This window comes from Equus quagga, unplaced genomic scaffold, assembly GCF_021613505.1.
Source record: "Equus quagga isolate Etosha38 unplaced genomic scaffold, UCLA_HA_Equagga_1.0 251_RagTag, whole genome shotgun sequence".
Classification (NCBI taxonomy): Eukaryota; Metazoa; Chordata; class Mammalia; order Perissodactyla; family Equidae; genus Equus; species Equus quagga.
In genome coordinates this window covers 4,718,573-4,734,896 of record NW_025799859.1, presented here as the reverse complement: position 1 = coordinate 4,734,896, position 16,324 = coordinate 4,718,573, and the positions used below count along the sequence as shown (strand labels likewise).

At 34.3% G+C, this 16,324-nt stretch overlaps 1 protein-coding gene across 1 annotated transcript in view; it reads left to right on the top strand.

The window, feature by feature from the left end:
• The first annotated feature begins 260 nt into the window (after positions 1-260).
• Positions 261-16,324, top strand: part of LOC124233810 (low-density lipoprotein receptor-related protein 1B-like) — a 792,861-nt gene continuing 776,797 nt past the window's right edge. The window contains exons 1-5 of the mRNA XM_046651030.1: positions 261-391; positions 3,684-3,906; positions 7,223-7,394; positions 10,860-11,003; positions 15,128-15,364. Coding sequence (XP_046506986.1) covers positions 261-391; positions 3,684-3,906; positions 7,223-7,394; positions 10,860-11,003; positions 15,128-15,364 — 907 coding nt within the window. The remainder of the gene's footprint in view (positions 392-3,683; positions 3,907-7,222; positions 7,395-10,859; positions 11,004-15,127; positions 15,365-16,324) is intronic.

The window sequence follows — 16,324 nt, the reverse complement described above, 5'->3', positions numbered from 1 at the left end:
TAAGTGTTCAGAAAATACTGAATAAGATGGAATAAATGAGGTTCCAAACCACCATCTGTGCTGCTTCTTATGGAATTTCTGGGGTAAATCACAGTCTTACCCATGGTTTCTAAGCCCTAGGCGCAAGAACAATAAAGTACAAAACTATTGCACTTCAGTTCAAAAGGCATCATAATCTAATTATGAGAAAAACAAGGCACACTCAAAATAGGGATATTCTTCACGACAACTTATGTTTACCTTTTAGAAATGGTAACACCATGAACAACAAAGGAAGGCTGAAGAACCACTCAGGACTAAAGGAGTCCAGAGAGAAAAGACAATTAAATGCAATTGGATTGGATTCTGAAAAAAAGGAATTTTCACTACATAGAACATTACTGGCCAAGAGGCAAAATTTGAATAAAAACTATATATTGTATCAGTATTAAAAGTGTTGATTTTGATAGGTCTATTGAGGTTATGGAAGAAAATGTCCTTGTACTTAGGAGATGCAGGCTGCAGTATTTGGGTGTAAAGTATCCATCATGATGTCTGCAATTTACTGTCAGATGGTTCAGACAGTACATGAAATAACCAGAGGGACAAAAGATGAACAACTGATAAGTACAGGTGAGGAATATAGGGATTTATTCTACTATTCTTACAACTTTCCTTAAGTTCAAAATTATTTCCAAATAATGAGTTAAAAGCAAAACACATGACAGACATTCATGTTGTGACTTGACCATGGCTGACTATGTGTAGTTTGAGCCTATTTCATCTGTAAATAGAAATAATCTGCACCTTCTATCTTAGAGGTAATTCTAAGGATCAATGAGATAATGGGGTTCATGTAGTACTATTTGCTTTTTCTAAGATTTGGACAAATATTTTATAGAAAACAAAAGAATGATTTTTCAACCCAGCTACACTTATATCACAAATGAAGTTTAGTTAGATTTTAGATAAATTACAAACTTTAACTTTTGTTTATCAATTATGATACAACCATGCCTCAATTAAAGATTGCCCTGGGAATGAAGCTTTTCTTTGTAACAGTAGTAGGAAATTTTAACTAAAATTAAACGATGCTAAAACTAGCAAACAAAGAAATATCTATATAATCATGTGACTATGGGTACTGAACTGCTTACAGTTTTATGGTCTTAGTACTATTATCCCGGAGGACATTTCCATTTCTTGCATTTCAATTATAAGTGAACAGAGCTCATTGTAGTAAGTATTCTGAGGTCTACATGGGTTCAACTTAGTGTAAAGAACAACTTTTACGTCTCCACTGGGCATTAGTTATTCTGCCATGTGCTGGAGGGACAATGACAGCTTCTTCAGTTTCTTCTAGCTCAGTGCCACTTCACATACCCAAAGGCCTCCTGTTCTTCTGATTTTACACTTCCATTAAAACAGTAAAATTTTGATGAATCATATACTTAGATTTTTTTATACTTTGGCTGAGACTTATTCGGATAGAGAGTTACTTCAACCAGTTTTATTATGACCTGGAACAAATATGAGAATCACTTGAATCATTCCTGCAATAGTAGGTCAATATCACTGAAAATCTTCTTGGAAGAATAATTTATATTTTCCTGACCCTTTTCATCATCACCTGGTTCACTCTTCCTGCATAACTAAACTTTTCAAACAGAAGTGCCAAAAATTACTAGTATTTTAACAAATACCAAATTCAATGGCATGTTCTTAATCTATGTTCTTTTTTATTTTGTGAGGTGAATGACCTAGCCAGTCACCCCAGTCCTTTATCCTGGAACTTTCTCCTTCAGACTTCTAAGAGAGTCTGTGTTTTATCCTTGACCATAACCTCTGATCATATTTGGTCTTCTTTTTTCCAACAGCATGCCTCCATGGTTCTTGTCTGGCACGCCTTTTTTTCCTTTTGAGATCACATCTCATTAAATCCTCTCAAGATGGCTTCAGAGAAGTCTCCATCTGCAGACTCATCTTTCCTCTTCCATACCACGTAGATAGTTTCAATCACCTGCTTCATCTATCTATACATAGTCTGTGCATATCACACTACACGTAGTATGTCAGAGCCTCCAACTCTACACCCAAAGCCAAGCTACCTGCACACCAGCATCTCTTCAGCTCTGTGAAGTGAACCAGTCAGAAAAGAAAACTTAAAAAGGGAGACGTTTTGGTATGGGGTGAGAAAGAGAGCTGCCCATAACAGGAATAGTGGGCAATGTTCTACAGCTAGAGTAATTTAACTTGGAATAGCTATGAACAAATGGATTTACAAGTGAAGAAAGAGGAGATGCAAGATGGGAGAGAGAGAAAGGGAGCGCGTTCGAGAGAGAGTCCATACAAGAGAGCAAGCATGAGCTAGCAGGGGAGCAGAGGTTTGAGCGTTTAGCATGACAATAAAGCATAGCACCATATACTGTTTTATTTATTCTTCATTCGAATAGAAAGCTCTTCACCTGACTAGAAGTTACTTGAAAAATAACTTTTAATTTGTGATAAATTGATCTTTCAAAAACATTTGGGGAAATATTTACTCATAATAAGATCTGGCTTGCACTATCACAGAACAGTATGCATTAGTGTTTAATAATTACTCAAAGCCTCCCACAGCAGAAAGAGCTAAATTATAGTTTAAATAATATGTTTTAGCTTGAAAGATAACTGATACTGTTAGATAATACAAGGACATTGGGAAAAGTAACTAAAAACTAATTCACTAAGTTTGTAAAATCAAATACTCTATATTCTAGGTAATATTAATATTGCTCAGTCACTGTAAATTGGATTATTCTTGCCATCGTATTTAAGTCAAGGCAAGATGGTCTTCTATTTACAAATGTAATTTAGTCTCATGAGCAGGTAATCTTGTTAAAATGCTGTCAGGTTAATTGAAATTGATTTGTATTTACTAAACATAGTGAATGCTAATCAAATATTAGACACCAAAGTTTTGGAGGTATTGAAACCTTTGAGTGTTAGTGCTTCATGGAAGAATTTCTTGTCTCTGGGTCAACATTGGTTTTCAGACTTTTCTTCAAAATATATAAAGAGAAAATGAGGAGAAATTGCCTGCATTTCCTATATGAAGTTTTGTGATGTGGGAATATTTGGGAGAATTTGGCATTGGTTTTAGAGGGATCATGTATGTTTTATTTCCATTGCTACACACAGCATATTTGCATTTCCATTTGCTTAATTCCATTCCAGGTTTGCTATTCCCTACCACTCATAGCATTACTGAGCTCCACATAATAGCTTTTATAGGAGACAGACGTTACCAGGAAATTTGAAAAGCAGGTTGAAGATAAAGCCTGATAACTCACGTACCCTGGCCTGGTGACTTGGCTCGCTTCCGAAGCTTATACCAAATGGGCTACAGGCATTTTCTGTGGTGTATGTGTTATCAGCTCTATGAAGCTTAAAGAAACACTTCCCTGATACAAAAATAAACCCACCATAATGATTCGTTTTGGGGAAATTTTACAGTTGTTGGTTAACCTGCTCCCTTATGCCCTGCAATATTCATTAGCAGATTTCTCTGTTTATGAGTGATGTTATATGGAAATGGTTATGGGAAGCTAACAGATGTAACCACTGAAATAAATTAGAATGAAAAGTTCTGTTTTTTACAGATGGTTCTATTGAATATGCCTTTTTCCCTCCCTCTACTTTAACATTTCGTTTTCGTTCAACAGAAAACTTTTCTTTACTGACTATGGGAATGTAGCCAAAGTGGAGCGATGTGACATGGATGGGATGAACAGAACAAGGATAATTGATTCAAAGACGGAGCAGCCAGCTGCGCTGGCACTAGACCTAGTCAACAAACTGGTTTACTGGGTGGATCTTTACTTGGACTATGTGGAAGTAGTGGACTATCAAGGAAAAAACAGACATACTATCATTCAAGGCAGACAAGTAAGTACAATTTTGTTAGAAAATGCTGCTAAGGTAATAAAATAAATGGTATTATACTAGGAAGAATTTCATTGTAACCTGAAATTACAATGTTGCAAATTTCTTATGACGTCAGGCTACCATGGATCATAAAAACTGTGATGTATTTCCTATACAGGAGAATGTTGTTTTCACAGTGCATTCCATAATATTGGAGATGCCTCTCCCTCCCTTCTTCTCTCTATTAACAACAAGGCACACAAAAGAAAAACCAATGAAAATAAAAATAAAACAATAAAAATGCTGTACTAGTAAGCAAAGAAAGTATTAACGTAGGACAGATGCTATGACCTACTTATTAAGAACTAGTTTAAATAGATCATTCATAGGGAACTGACCATCATCTGTCCCATGTGGCACTGGAGGTATTTTGCTAACAAAAGCAAATGCCTGCTTACAAAAGTATCATTATTATTTTAATAGGTTGAATTAAATTTTTCCTTCTGATGTATTCAAGTACTTTCTAAAATGAGAATTCTGTCAAAGTCACCGAGGTCAAAAAATTTTTCCATTGTATATAGGTTTTCCCTTGCTGCATTACAAGTTTTTGCAGATAACACTCAGTAAACACCTAAAGGAGATCTTTAAGTGGAAATAAGCCCTAATCGTTGGTGCACCGTTTTAATTTAAATTTTACCTCACTGGTTGTACTAATTTCATTTGAGATTCTTCTTCTACGGAGCTGAAATATGTGAATCTCTTTGCTTTCTTTTGCAATACAAGGCGAGAATATTCTGTAATGCTCCCTTAAAGTTACTTTTCCATTCTAATCAGCTTTTAACAATGAATTTCTTTCCCCTTCCTTGGCAGACAAACAAATGCACTAATCTGGGTGGTTAAAAAAATCAAAGTGTTCAATATTAGAGGTGAGGCCAGTTATTTCTTTGTCACTTTCAACTATCTTAAAAACCTTGATTTTTTTGGGCAAGCCTTCGGTATGACCTTTAGAAGACCTGATCTCTAAAATGGTTATGGTGGACCTTCTTTTTACCTATGTGCAATTAAAATTTTAAACCTTGAAACAAGGATAAGGAATTCAAATGATTTTCCCATGTCTACTTTAAAAAGTTTTAATGTCTGAAGTTTTTAATTATCCATTTTTTTCATTTCTATTGCCTGTGTTTTACTGGTTCCCTAAACATATGCTTAGTCTACCACTAAGTAATCCAACATAGATAAATTTTTTGAAGTATTTGGGTTGTAGGCAGAATGGTCTATCCACCACTCGCAGCTCCTCCCACCTCTGCTGTGGGTAATTAGCAGAGCAGGCAACAATGTACTTGCTTTACTGGAACAGCCCCTTCTGAAGGAAGGCAGAGAGGCAGTGAGTACAATTTGATCTTTCCTGTGTGAACATGTTTTCTACCCTGACCAATTTCCCCCTCTGTAGCTGTGCTTTCTCTCCTGGGGTGTGGATTGGCAGTTATGTAGAATGCAATGTGTGTGTGCCACAACCACACACTCCCAGACAGATGACCCCAAACTTTGAACGAAGCATACCTGAGATTAATGGTAATGGAAGAGTTCATCTTGCTTGTAATTTTTATAGCAAAAAAGTATTGCCCAAGTCAAAATTGGGCCCCAGGTATATTTAGTGAATATGATGTCAGCTATGTGGAAAGTGATACTAGTAAATACGTGCATGCCCACTCTCTCTTTCCCTCTCTCTCTCACACACACACACACACCTACTGCGGAGTAATAACACTAATATAGAAAAAGATTATTTGGGGTTTCACATGGAATGATTCTCTCCATTAATTCCTATCTTTCATTTCTAGCCTAGACATGTAGAAATGAGATATGATCCAAAAACAACATGCAAAAGCCAGTCTTCTTTTAGTCACGTCTCATGTGAGAGGACCAGAAGGAGTAATGATGAGTCACATATGCTAGGAAGATAACAAATCAAATACTTTAGCTTAAAGTACGGAATTGATGAGATTTCTTACTCAAAATAGAAAATTTTGTAGTGTTGTTCTCTAAAAATTTTTACAGGGCCTGGCTCAGTGGCGTAGTGGTTAAGTTCATATGCTTTGCTTCAGCAGCCTGGGGGTCATGAGTTCAGATCCTGGGTGTGGACCTACACACCACTCATCAAGCCATGCTGTGGCAGTGTCCCCCATACAAAATAGAGGAAGATTGGCACAGATGCTAGCTCAGTAACAATCTTCCTAAACAAAAAGAAGAAGATTGGCAACAGGAGTTAGCTCAGGGCCAATTTTCCTCACACACACACACACACAAAATGTTTTTTAAAGTTAAGCCATACATACTTTCTAAAATTCTCTTAACTACAAATCTATACTAAAAGTGCACTAAAAGTGCAATATAATGCCAAAGAATAATGTCAAATGCTTTTTCATCAAAAACTTTACAGCAAATCAATTGTCAGCACCACTGTGTCCTGGACCAGAACCATTTTAAATTGAGTATAACGCAAAGAATACACAGAGGCAATGGGCCTAGTTTGTGCCCTGGTATGAGAAAAATCGGTATACTCATTCTTCCTCTGCTTTGCTGGAAGCCTTTCATGACTTTAAGATGTCTGTTCCTCCCTACAATTCCCAAGACCTCTGCCAAGGAGGAGAGTTACATGGTTAGAGTGTCATGGACAGCAATAAACAGTGTTATTCTCAGAGCAAATAGTATTATTTCCATTATGAATAGGCTTTAGAAAGAATTTAATTTCTGAGTAAAATGCTGACATTTTATTTACAATTATTCCAAATATGTGATTTCATTATTTATTTTCCATGCTGGGGCAAGTATGCATCTAAATTTAACCTGTGATTTAAAAAAAAATGGGATTTTGAACTTATAAAACAAATATTCAAAGGTGCTTTCTCAGTCAGTCCTTTCACAGGCAGCTATGCTTTCACAGATTCTATATATCCATGACTATGGGAACAAGCAGCCCATAAAAATATTTCTAATTTTATATAACAGTGCTATAAGCATATTATTGAATATGCTTGAAAGTTTGGTTCTCACTCGCCTTTGATAAGTAGCTACTGAACATGTTTTCTTAATGATATGTCAATAAAATTCTCTTCCATACATTTGGAACTGCTGTATACACCACTGCATAATGTTTTCTTCTCAGGGAAAATTTTTAAATTAGTGAAATTTTGAATTCTTTGAGAGAAAATAAATGATAATATGCTTCTGACTCTCCTACTATGGGAATTTTCCACAGTGGTAAATAGCAATCGATTTTTCCTTTCAAGTTGAAAGCAGCATAATTAAAAATCATAGTTATTGCCCCTCTTTATAGGTCAGACATCTTTATGGTATAACCGTGTTTGAAGACTATTTGTATGCAACCAATTCTGATAACTTCAATATCATAAGGATAAACCGGTTTAATGGCACTGATATTCACTCATTAATTAAAATGGAAAATCCCCGAGGAATACGAATCTATCAAAAAAGAACTCAACCAACAGGTAAGACACAAGATTTCTTTATAACCTTCATAATGGTGGACTGAATGGGGATATGGTCCTTGTGCCTTTGTGTGGTGTTAAAGTAGGTGAGTCATAAATTCTCTGTTTTGATAGCAAAAGTGTACATGCCTGCTTGATAAAATGGAATAGAGTTCCCTTCACAAGTCTAAATGACAAATTGTTCAGTTCCTAGTGAATTGTTTCTACAACAATAGAATTGAAATGATGGCTAGATTTAGATTCAAGAAGGAGCTTTCAAACATGAGGTATGGAGACAGGAAACCCAGATGCTATAGATTTATTTTTTTGTATCATTTTGGAGACAAATTTCAAATCAGGTGACTTTCTTGTAGTATCTGTCTCATTTCTATTGCAGTCATTGAGGTCTCTTGACTTAACATCCTAATTGTTCTTTAATACACATTAATTAAAAAATAATTTTTAATGGGAAGGCTGCAATGTGTCTAAGTATTTCTTAAAAACGCAAATTAATTACTTTGCAAACTAGGTTATGATGCTTGTTCATCAATACTGTTTAGGCTCAATCATATGTAGAATGATTAACGTACAACAATCACCACCCAAGATTTCCATTGTCTTTTTGTGCTTCAAATTAAAACTAATTTAGAATTATCTAAACATTAACATAGATTCAGTTGAGGTAATGTATTGTCACACATATGTTTACAGTAAATTCAAATTTGGAATTCTGTAGATAACCTTAGAGTTTGATATTAGGGTTTATTCATTTGCCGATTAGTCATTGACCATTTACTATGTGCTATTCTACATATACTGGGAATACAGCAGTGATTAAAACAGACAAAATATTCTTGCCTTAATGAGATTTACTTCCTAGTAAAGAAGACGTAATAAAAAAGACAAATAAATTATTATATTAGAAGATAGTAAATGATACAGAGAAAAATAAAGCAGATGGAGGCATAAGGAATGTCAAGGATGGGGGTAGTTTGCAATTTTATTTTATATTGAGTGATCAGAGGAAGCCCCATTGAACAGATAAAATTGAATGAAGGCTTGAAGTAATTGAAGGAGAGAGGTATGTATAAACATGGCAAGTAGAGAGATGAGCAAGGACAAAGATTATAAGGAAGAGTGTGCTTAGATTTTCAAGAAGGAGCAAGGAGACCCATGTGTCTGGAGCAGAGTAAACAAGGGGAAGAGAAGCAGGAAGTTACAGTGGAGAAATGAAAGAGGACCATAACACATAGGGCCCTGCAGACAATTGTAAAAACTTTTGCTTATACTTTTAGTGATATGAGGAGTCCTTAGGAAGCGTTAAGCAAAGGCATCTCATGATCTGACTGGCTTTTTAAGGAATCAGTATGCCTATCGTGTTGTCAATAGGCTGTAGGGGACTAGGGTGGAAGGTTAGAGAAAGTAGTGGGTTAGAACAAGATGGTAGCTGTGAAGGTGGTGAGAAGTAGTTAGATTCAGGATATATTTGAAGGTAGAGCCAAAGGATTCCTTGATGGATTAGACGTGACATGTAAATGAAAAAAAGAGTTAAGCATGGGTTCAATGTTTTGGGATGAACAAGTGGGATAATTGAGTTAGCTATTTTTGAGATTGAGGAAACTAAGTATGGAGCAGATTTGGGGGCAAAGAAAAGAAGTATAATTTTCATATATTATTTCAAATGTCTGTCATAAATTCAGGTGGAGATAGCAAGGAGATATTTGAATATGCAAGTCTGGATTTCAGGGGTAGTCCAGGCTGAGATGGCAGGAGTCATTGGCATATAGACGACATTTAAAGCTATGAAAATGGACCTAGTCACCAAGGAAGTAACTATAGATGGAGAAGAAAAGAGTTCCAAATAATGGACACGGGGACACTCCAACAATAAGTCAAAATGAATAGGAAGAACTGAAAGAGGAGAGTGAGAAGAATCTTGTTAAATCCAATTGGCTATTGGATTTAGCAGCAAGGAGCTCAAAGGGATCTGACAAGAGCAATTTTGCGGTGAAGTGAATGTCTGGATACAACGGGTCTGAGAGACAGCAAGGAAAGGAATTGTAGAAATGAGCATAGATAAATTTGAGAAGTGTTGATGTAAGATGGAGCAGGGAAATGAGGAGCTAATTGAAGGACTGCTGTGGGAATTAAGGTTAAAGAAGGACTGTTTTTCCAAGATGCAGAAATAATAGCACATTTATATGCTGATGCAGAAATAATGGAACATTTGTATGCTGATGGACGTGATCCAATGGAGAGAGCAAAAGTACTGATGAACGTGAGAAAGTAGAGTGTTGCTCAGTAGGTGAGAGGAGGTGTGATCTAGTATACAAATGGGGTGAGATTGGAAAATAAAAGCAACTCTCTTGGTGGGAAAAAATAGTAAAAACATTTCACTCATCTTTTTATTTAGAGAATGAGGAATACAAAAAGAATATGGCAGAAATTTTTAAAGTATAGCCATTCTATTATTAAAGGAAAATTGCCATGTTATTCATCACAATTTTAAGTGCTAATTGAAAAGAAATATAACTACCATAATACATAAAATTACTGACATTAGTCCTACAACAGTGTTTTTTCTTTGACCTATCTTTTGTTTTCTCATCCTCTCCATATGGCACTTTTCCTATTTTTTTTTTTCCTTTCTCTAACTTGTACACTCATGAAATATCCTTCAAATCCTCAATCGCCACATGCAAACTCAGCCTCCTCCTTTTCGCAATTACAGTCACACAACCACAAAATTCATTTTGTGGCTGGATCTCAAAATGGTAATAGACTCAAAATTGAAAAAAAAAATTTGTCTCAGCACATCTCAATAAAAATAATCACTAAATCACATTTCTTCCAGGTTAAGTACCCATATAATGGATTATTTCAAAACAAATCCTTTCTTTCCTTAACTACCTAACCTGGGATATTTTTATAGTATCTTTTTATATTTGGAAGAAATGTGTATTTTAAAAATAATGCTGCAAGTATGTACCAAAAAAATCACATTTAAGGCCGGTCCTGTGACGTAGTAGTCGAGTTTGCACACTCTCCTTTGGTGGCGCAGGGTACATGGGTTCGGATCCTGGGCACAGACCTCTGCACTGCTCATCAAGCTGTGCTATGGCCAGCATCCCACAAACTAAATAGGGGAAGATTGGCATGATGTTAGCTCAGGGCCAATCTTCCTCAAAAAAAAAAAAATCATGTTATTTTTATTTTGCTTACATGTAAGCAGTTTAAATTAATAAAATAATATTTTCTCTCTCAGAATTGTTTTTTAAAAGCAGCCTTAGAAGGATTTTGGCAAATCTCTTCCTCTTCTTCTATGGAGTTTAAACTCTTTTCCAATTAATCATGGTACTAAATAGTTGGGTATATAGATTTTTCTACGATTCCCTCTTCTTGCACTGTAAAAATTTCAACATACTGATGCACATAATTATCTTGTCTTTGGAGAATTTCAAGCGTGCTGTTTTTTATTTGTTGTAGTCAGAAGCCATGCGTGTGAAGTGGATCCATATGGAATGCCAGGGGGATGTTCACACATCTGTCTGCTCAGCAGCAGTTACAAAACACGGACCTGTCGCTGCAGGACTGGCTTCAACTTGGGAAGTGATGGCAGGTCATGCAAAAGTATGTTGTGAAAATCAAACATTTTGCCAGCAGCTAGCTTCAGAATAGGGTTTTTAGTATTAATTAGTAACATCAACATCAATATTAGGGAGTGAAATTCAGTTCATTATTCAATTTTCCAGGTAACTGGAGCTATACTAATTAAATATCAATCTCTTTAGCAATTTTATTGAAAATCTTTCTAATAGCTAGACGTATCTTTGTTTTGTTTTTAAAGTATTCTAGAATAATTTAATTGTTCTCTACTTAAATAAACTAATAAATACTTTTTATAAATGACTTTTGTAAGTTTAAAATTTTGCGCAAAAATTAGTTAAAATCTTTCTTTGGGGGCTTCATAATAACATATAGTAGAATCGCCCCTGTAGAAATGGTGTCCATGTGGGGGCTGTTGGCCTTTAAATGTCCCTGAAATGCCATGATTTTTAAAGCTATGATGCCTACATTTTACAGTGTCCATTTTATCTCCATTTTGTCATAGTGGTAGCTTTTTATTTCTGTCAGTGCTCCCTCTCTGGTCACTATTCTGCCATCTCTTCTACTTTCTTGTCAGATGCTTGCTGAGAACTATGAAATGAGGCCACTAAATCTGTTATAATTTTCAGTATAAATGGTTAGAATTAATAGTATGCATACTTTAAATTTGAGAACCCAAGAGGATCAACTGTTACAAAATATATGCATTTTAGTATTTTATTTCCATTTCTAACTTTGTATTAAATGTTGGGAATGTAAAGATACCAGGTCTCATGTTCAAGAGGTCCTCTGAATAATTGAGAATACTGTGTCAGAAGCCTCAAGAAATGAGAAGTTGTGTGTATGTGGATACATGTCTGTGTAACTAGCCTTTAAACTGGTCTAGTTGCCACTTGAGAAGTGATGGCACGTCGTGCAAAAATATAATCATACACATTTATACATACATGTGTGCATACATACCCACAATTGGGAGAGAAAGCATAAGATCAGAGTTGCATAAGCTTCAATCATCCCTAATGTAGTGTATCAGTCCGGGTACATTTATATTAAGAGAAACAATTGTAGCTATTATAAGAAGAAAGGATCAAACACAAATAGATAGGTACTTACTAAATTATTGAAAAGCCTGAAACAGCGACTTCTGGACTATATCTTCAGAACATTCTTCAAAACTATTATCAAACTGGCCTTGCTTAAAGCTGGACCATCTGCCACAATCAGAAGCTAGGGCATCAGGAAGCTTACGTGGCAAGGGTAACTTCAGAAACACACCGTTTCACCTGAAATCCAGGAATTAGGAAGTTTGCGCTGCAACAATTAGATCCAGAAATGTATCACAACTGATAGTCCCCTACTGGCAAACAAAACAGAAGAAAAGGACATCCTCTTCCTTACCTCTTGATATGCACAAAGGAAGAAGACTGATATGGCAAAATTCAATTTCTCCATTAGATGAATACCAGCAGAAGGAGCAAAAATTGTCCTCATTTCGTTATTCCAAACTTGAGCTTGTATATCTGATTTTAAGTATTTAAATCAAAATGAGAACCATGGCTCTGTTTCTGTGAAATATAGTTTTTAGTTTTCAATTGTCTGTAGTACAGGAAAACACATTAGAAGAAACTTTATAGCTATTGAATGACTAAAAAATGTGACTAAAGAAAACAGTGGGGAAAATAGTTACCATTCTTATTTAAAATATAACATACACACACACACAAACACACACACACACACGCATACCTTAAACCAATGAAGTAACCAGATTTACAAATTATCAATTAAAAATAAAAGCAAAAATAAATGTTAGCAAGAATTGGGATGGTGAAACCAGTGTTCTTATGTGTTGCTAATAGAATTAGAAATTAATATCACTGTTGGAAAGATATTTGATAATAAAACAAAAGACATAAAACTGATAATATCCTTTAACAAGTTTTTTCATTTTTGAATGAAGAAATTCATTGTAAATGTATTTATATTAACAAAACTCCGAAACAATCTAAATATCCAACAATAAATAAGTAGTTGACCACATTGTACTGGCTCTCCAGCAAGGGAATATGATGCTGCCATTGAAAAGACTGTTTTGAAGATTTTTTAATGACACAACAGAATATCATTAAATTTTTAAAACTTAGATACTAAAATGCATGTGTTTCCTATTTTTAAAAAACAAAAGTTTCTATGCATATAAAGTTGGTAGGAAATACTCAAGAATGTTAATTTTCAAATGAATTTGTACTACTTTTAAATAATATAAAATATTTTTAAGGAAAATAGTCCTGAAACTAGGTAGGCACTGAAAGGCTGTGAGGGCAATGAGGAAGAAGGCTTTATTCTTTACCCAGTAACTTCATTTCTGGAAATGTATACTGAGAGACCGTCTAAGAAAATGTACAAAAGACTAGGGTGAAAAAAATGCTTATCATTATTATTTTAATAATGAAAAGATAAAACCAACTGAGGAATGGTTTGGCAAATTATCATATATTATACTGCTCATACGGAAAGAATGTAAGACTTAAAATAATGGATCAATATAGAACATAATTTTGATGCTAAGATTTAATAAGAAAAGCAGAATATAAAATTGTATCCTCTTCTATGTAAGTAAGTGTACGTTAGAAAAATAGTTAGATAAGTTAAGTTGAAATAGTCACACAAAGGAATACAATACAGCAGTGAAAATGGATGAACCATGACTCCAACCATGGATGAATATGAAGAATGTAATAATGAAATTAATTCACAAAAGAATTCACACATGCAATTCAAACATGCAAAATTGAACAGTATACTGTTGGGAAATACATGTAACATATGTGTTAAAACTTTTGAAAAATACATGATAAACACAAAAATCAGGATATATTGAATGTCTCTGGGATGGAAGGGGGATGGGTTTGGGGTACTTGCATGCCTTCCAGTGTTCTGGAAATATGCTTAAGATCTGTGCTAGTTACGTGGATTTGTTTTTATTTTTATTCTATATATATTAAAATTGTATAAATATTTGTTTATATACACTTAATATTCAATAAAATTAATTTTAAAAGAAAATAATAGAAAGAAAATATAAATATATAAAATATATAAAATGATAATATAGTTTGTATTGAGGGTGTTGAGTTTATCAGTAATTACTTATTTTTCCTGTTCTTTTTTTCTCCAAATTTTCCATAATGTAGCTATTTTACTTTACTAAGAATCTCACTTATGTTATGGTTATCCAATTATAATTGAGTCTTTTGTATCCTCACTTTTATTAATAAAACTCAGTATGTTTTTCCTTTCATATAAAATATTTCCTTCAAAATTATATAGACTAAACTAAGTATGGGGTGCCCTAACAATTGGAGAGCCTTGCATATATTTTCATATAAAAGTCTGAAAGGGTCAATTTACTCTGTAGAGAAAGCTACCATAATTCTGGCATTTTAACCCAGGAGATAGGTTTTTGTTTCAGGTTTTCATTTTCTTTTTGTCTTGTTTTTGATAAGGGCTATGTTGTACATCAGAGTTATTGGCAGCTAGCCTCAATCTGTAACATTCTAATTAAAATGTGAAGAAAAAAGTGATACTGTAACTGGCATTTGATTTCTTTTCTTAAAAAAACCCCACATATTTAGATAACAGTAGTATCTTCACATGCAAGTATATGACACTGTGTGATTCTTTTTGTTTGCCTCTCACAGTCTTTAGATGCAAACTCTGAAGGAGGAGTGTTTTAAATATTTTAGAGTTTTTAGCATTGTCAAACATAATGAATATTACAGTTGCTATCTACAGAATGTGTTAAATTGTAATGAATTGTAAAATTGAATGTGCCGGATGTTTTAATAAATGTCCATTTTACAGTTACAAGTTATCCTATGATCTGTCATGTTTTTGCTCTACAGACAGCTACAGACAAAAGAATAATTAAATACAACCCACTCACGGAAGTAATTTCTTTTTTAATTAAAGTAATGCAATTAGCTGGCCTTCTTGCATCAAGATACATTTGGCATATTTTAGAGTTTAATTTTTGGTATTGAGTTTAAAAAATGCTAATTGTGCCAGTTAATTAAACAGTGACATTATGCAGTGTAAAGAAGATTAGGCAGCATCGGTTGTTTATGTTGGTAATCTTTCTTCTGCAGGACCAAAGAATGAATTGTTCCTCTTTTATGGGAAAGGACGCCCAGGAATTGTTAGAGGAATGGACTTGAATACCAAGATAGCTGATGAATACATGATGCCCATAGAAAATCTGGTAAACCCTCGTGCTTTAGATTATCATGCAGAAACCAATTATATTTACTTTGCTGACACCACCAGTTTCCTAATTGGCCGGCAGAAGATAGATGGCACAGAGAGAGAAACCATCCTGAAAGATGGTAAGTGACAATGTGTAACATTAACATCAAACTGCCCAGAGACAGAGCACTTTTAAAGGATAAAGCCAATGTATGTCAAACTGACTTTAACCAGAACCCAAGTTACCGTTGGTTTAAAAAATTTTCTTCAGTAACATTATTTCTACATTTTTTACGTACCAGTGTGTTAAAACCTTCATTATAAAACTGAACTTGCAATTTTCCACTACATTTTCAGTGTTAAAGGAATTAAATTGAGCTATTTATCCACCTTTATGGAAGATGTAGATTTACAATTATATATTTACAGTGCCAAGTGGCAGAACATAAGATTTAACAGAACATTAGAGACTTCTGTAATATTTGGTTCTCACTAGAATATTGGTTGTGTCACTCAAAGTGCATTGAAAATATCAATGCCCCCATAGTCATCATAATTCTTGCACATTGTTTCTTACTTTATAAATCATTAAAATTGAGTTCTGTAGAGTTGTCTTAGAAACATCAATATCTATAGAGAAATTTTGTTTATACCTATTTTTATTTATACATACGAATGCGTAATTATGTATATGAAAACATATGCATATACTTTATTAAAGTCAGTGCATTTCATAAATTACTTGGCTTAGGAACAACCAATCAAGTAACAAAATAATATAACTTTGGTATAAGTAGAAAAGATCTTTAATAATCCAGCAAAGCAAATCTTTGGCTTCGGTGTGTTACATAACGATTCTGGATCAGTTCCCTCACATATACAGTCTGTTTACTTTTTGAATGTTATAAAAATTCTTGATTTGCAGAACATTAATTATATGTTTATTATGTGAAGGACACTGTGCTAGCTATAAGAGGAGCTAAAAGGAATTTTAGGATATGGCTACCACCTTCAAGGAGTTCATAATCTACATGTGGAGATAACATAAATGCGCAAAAAATGTAAAGGCTTTGCAGCATTTAATTTAATTAATAAGTTCC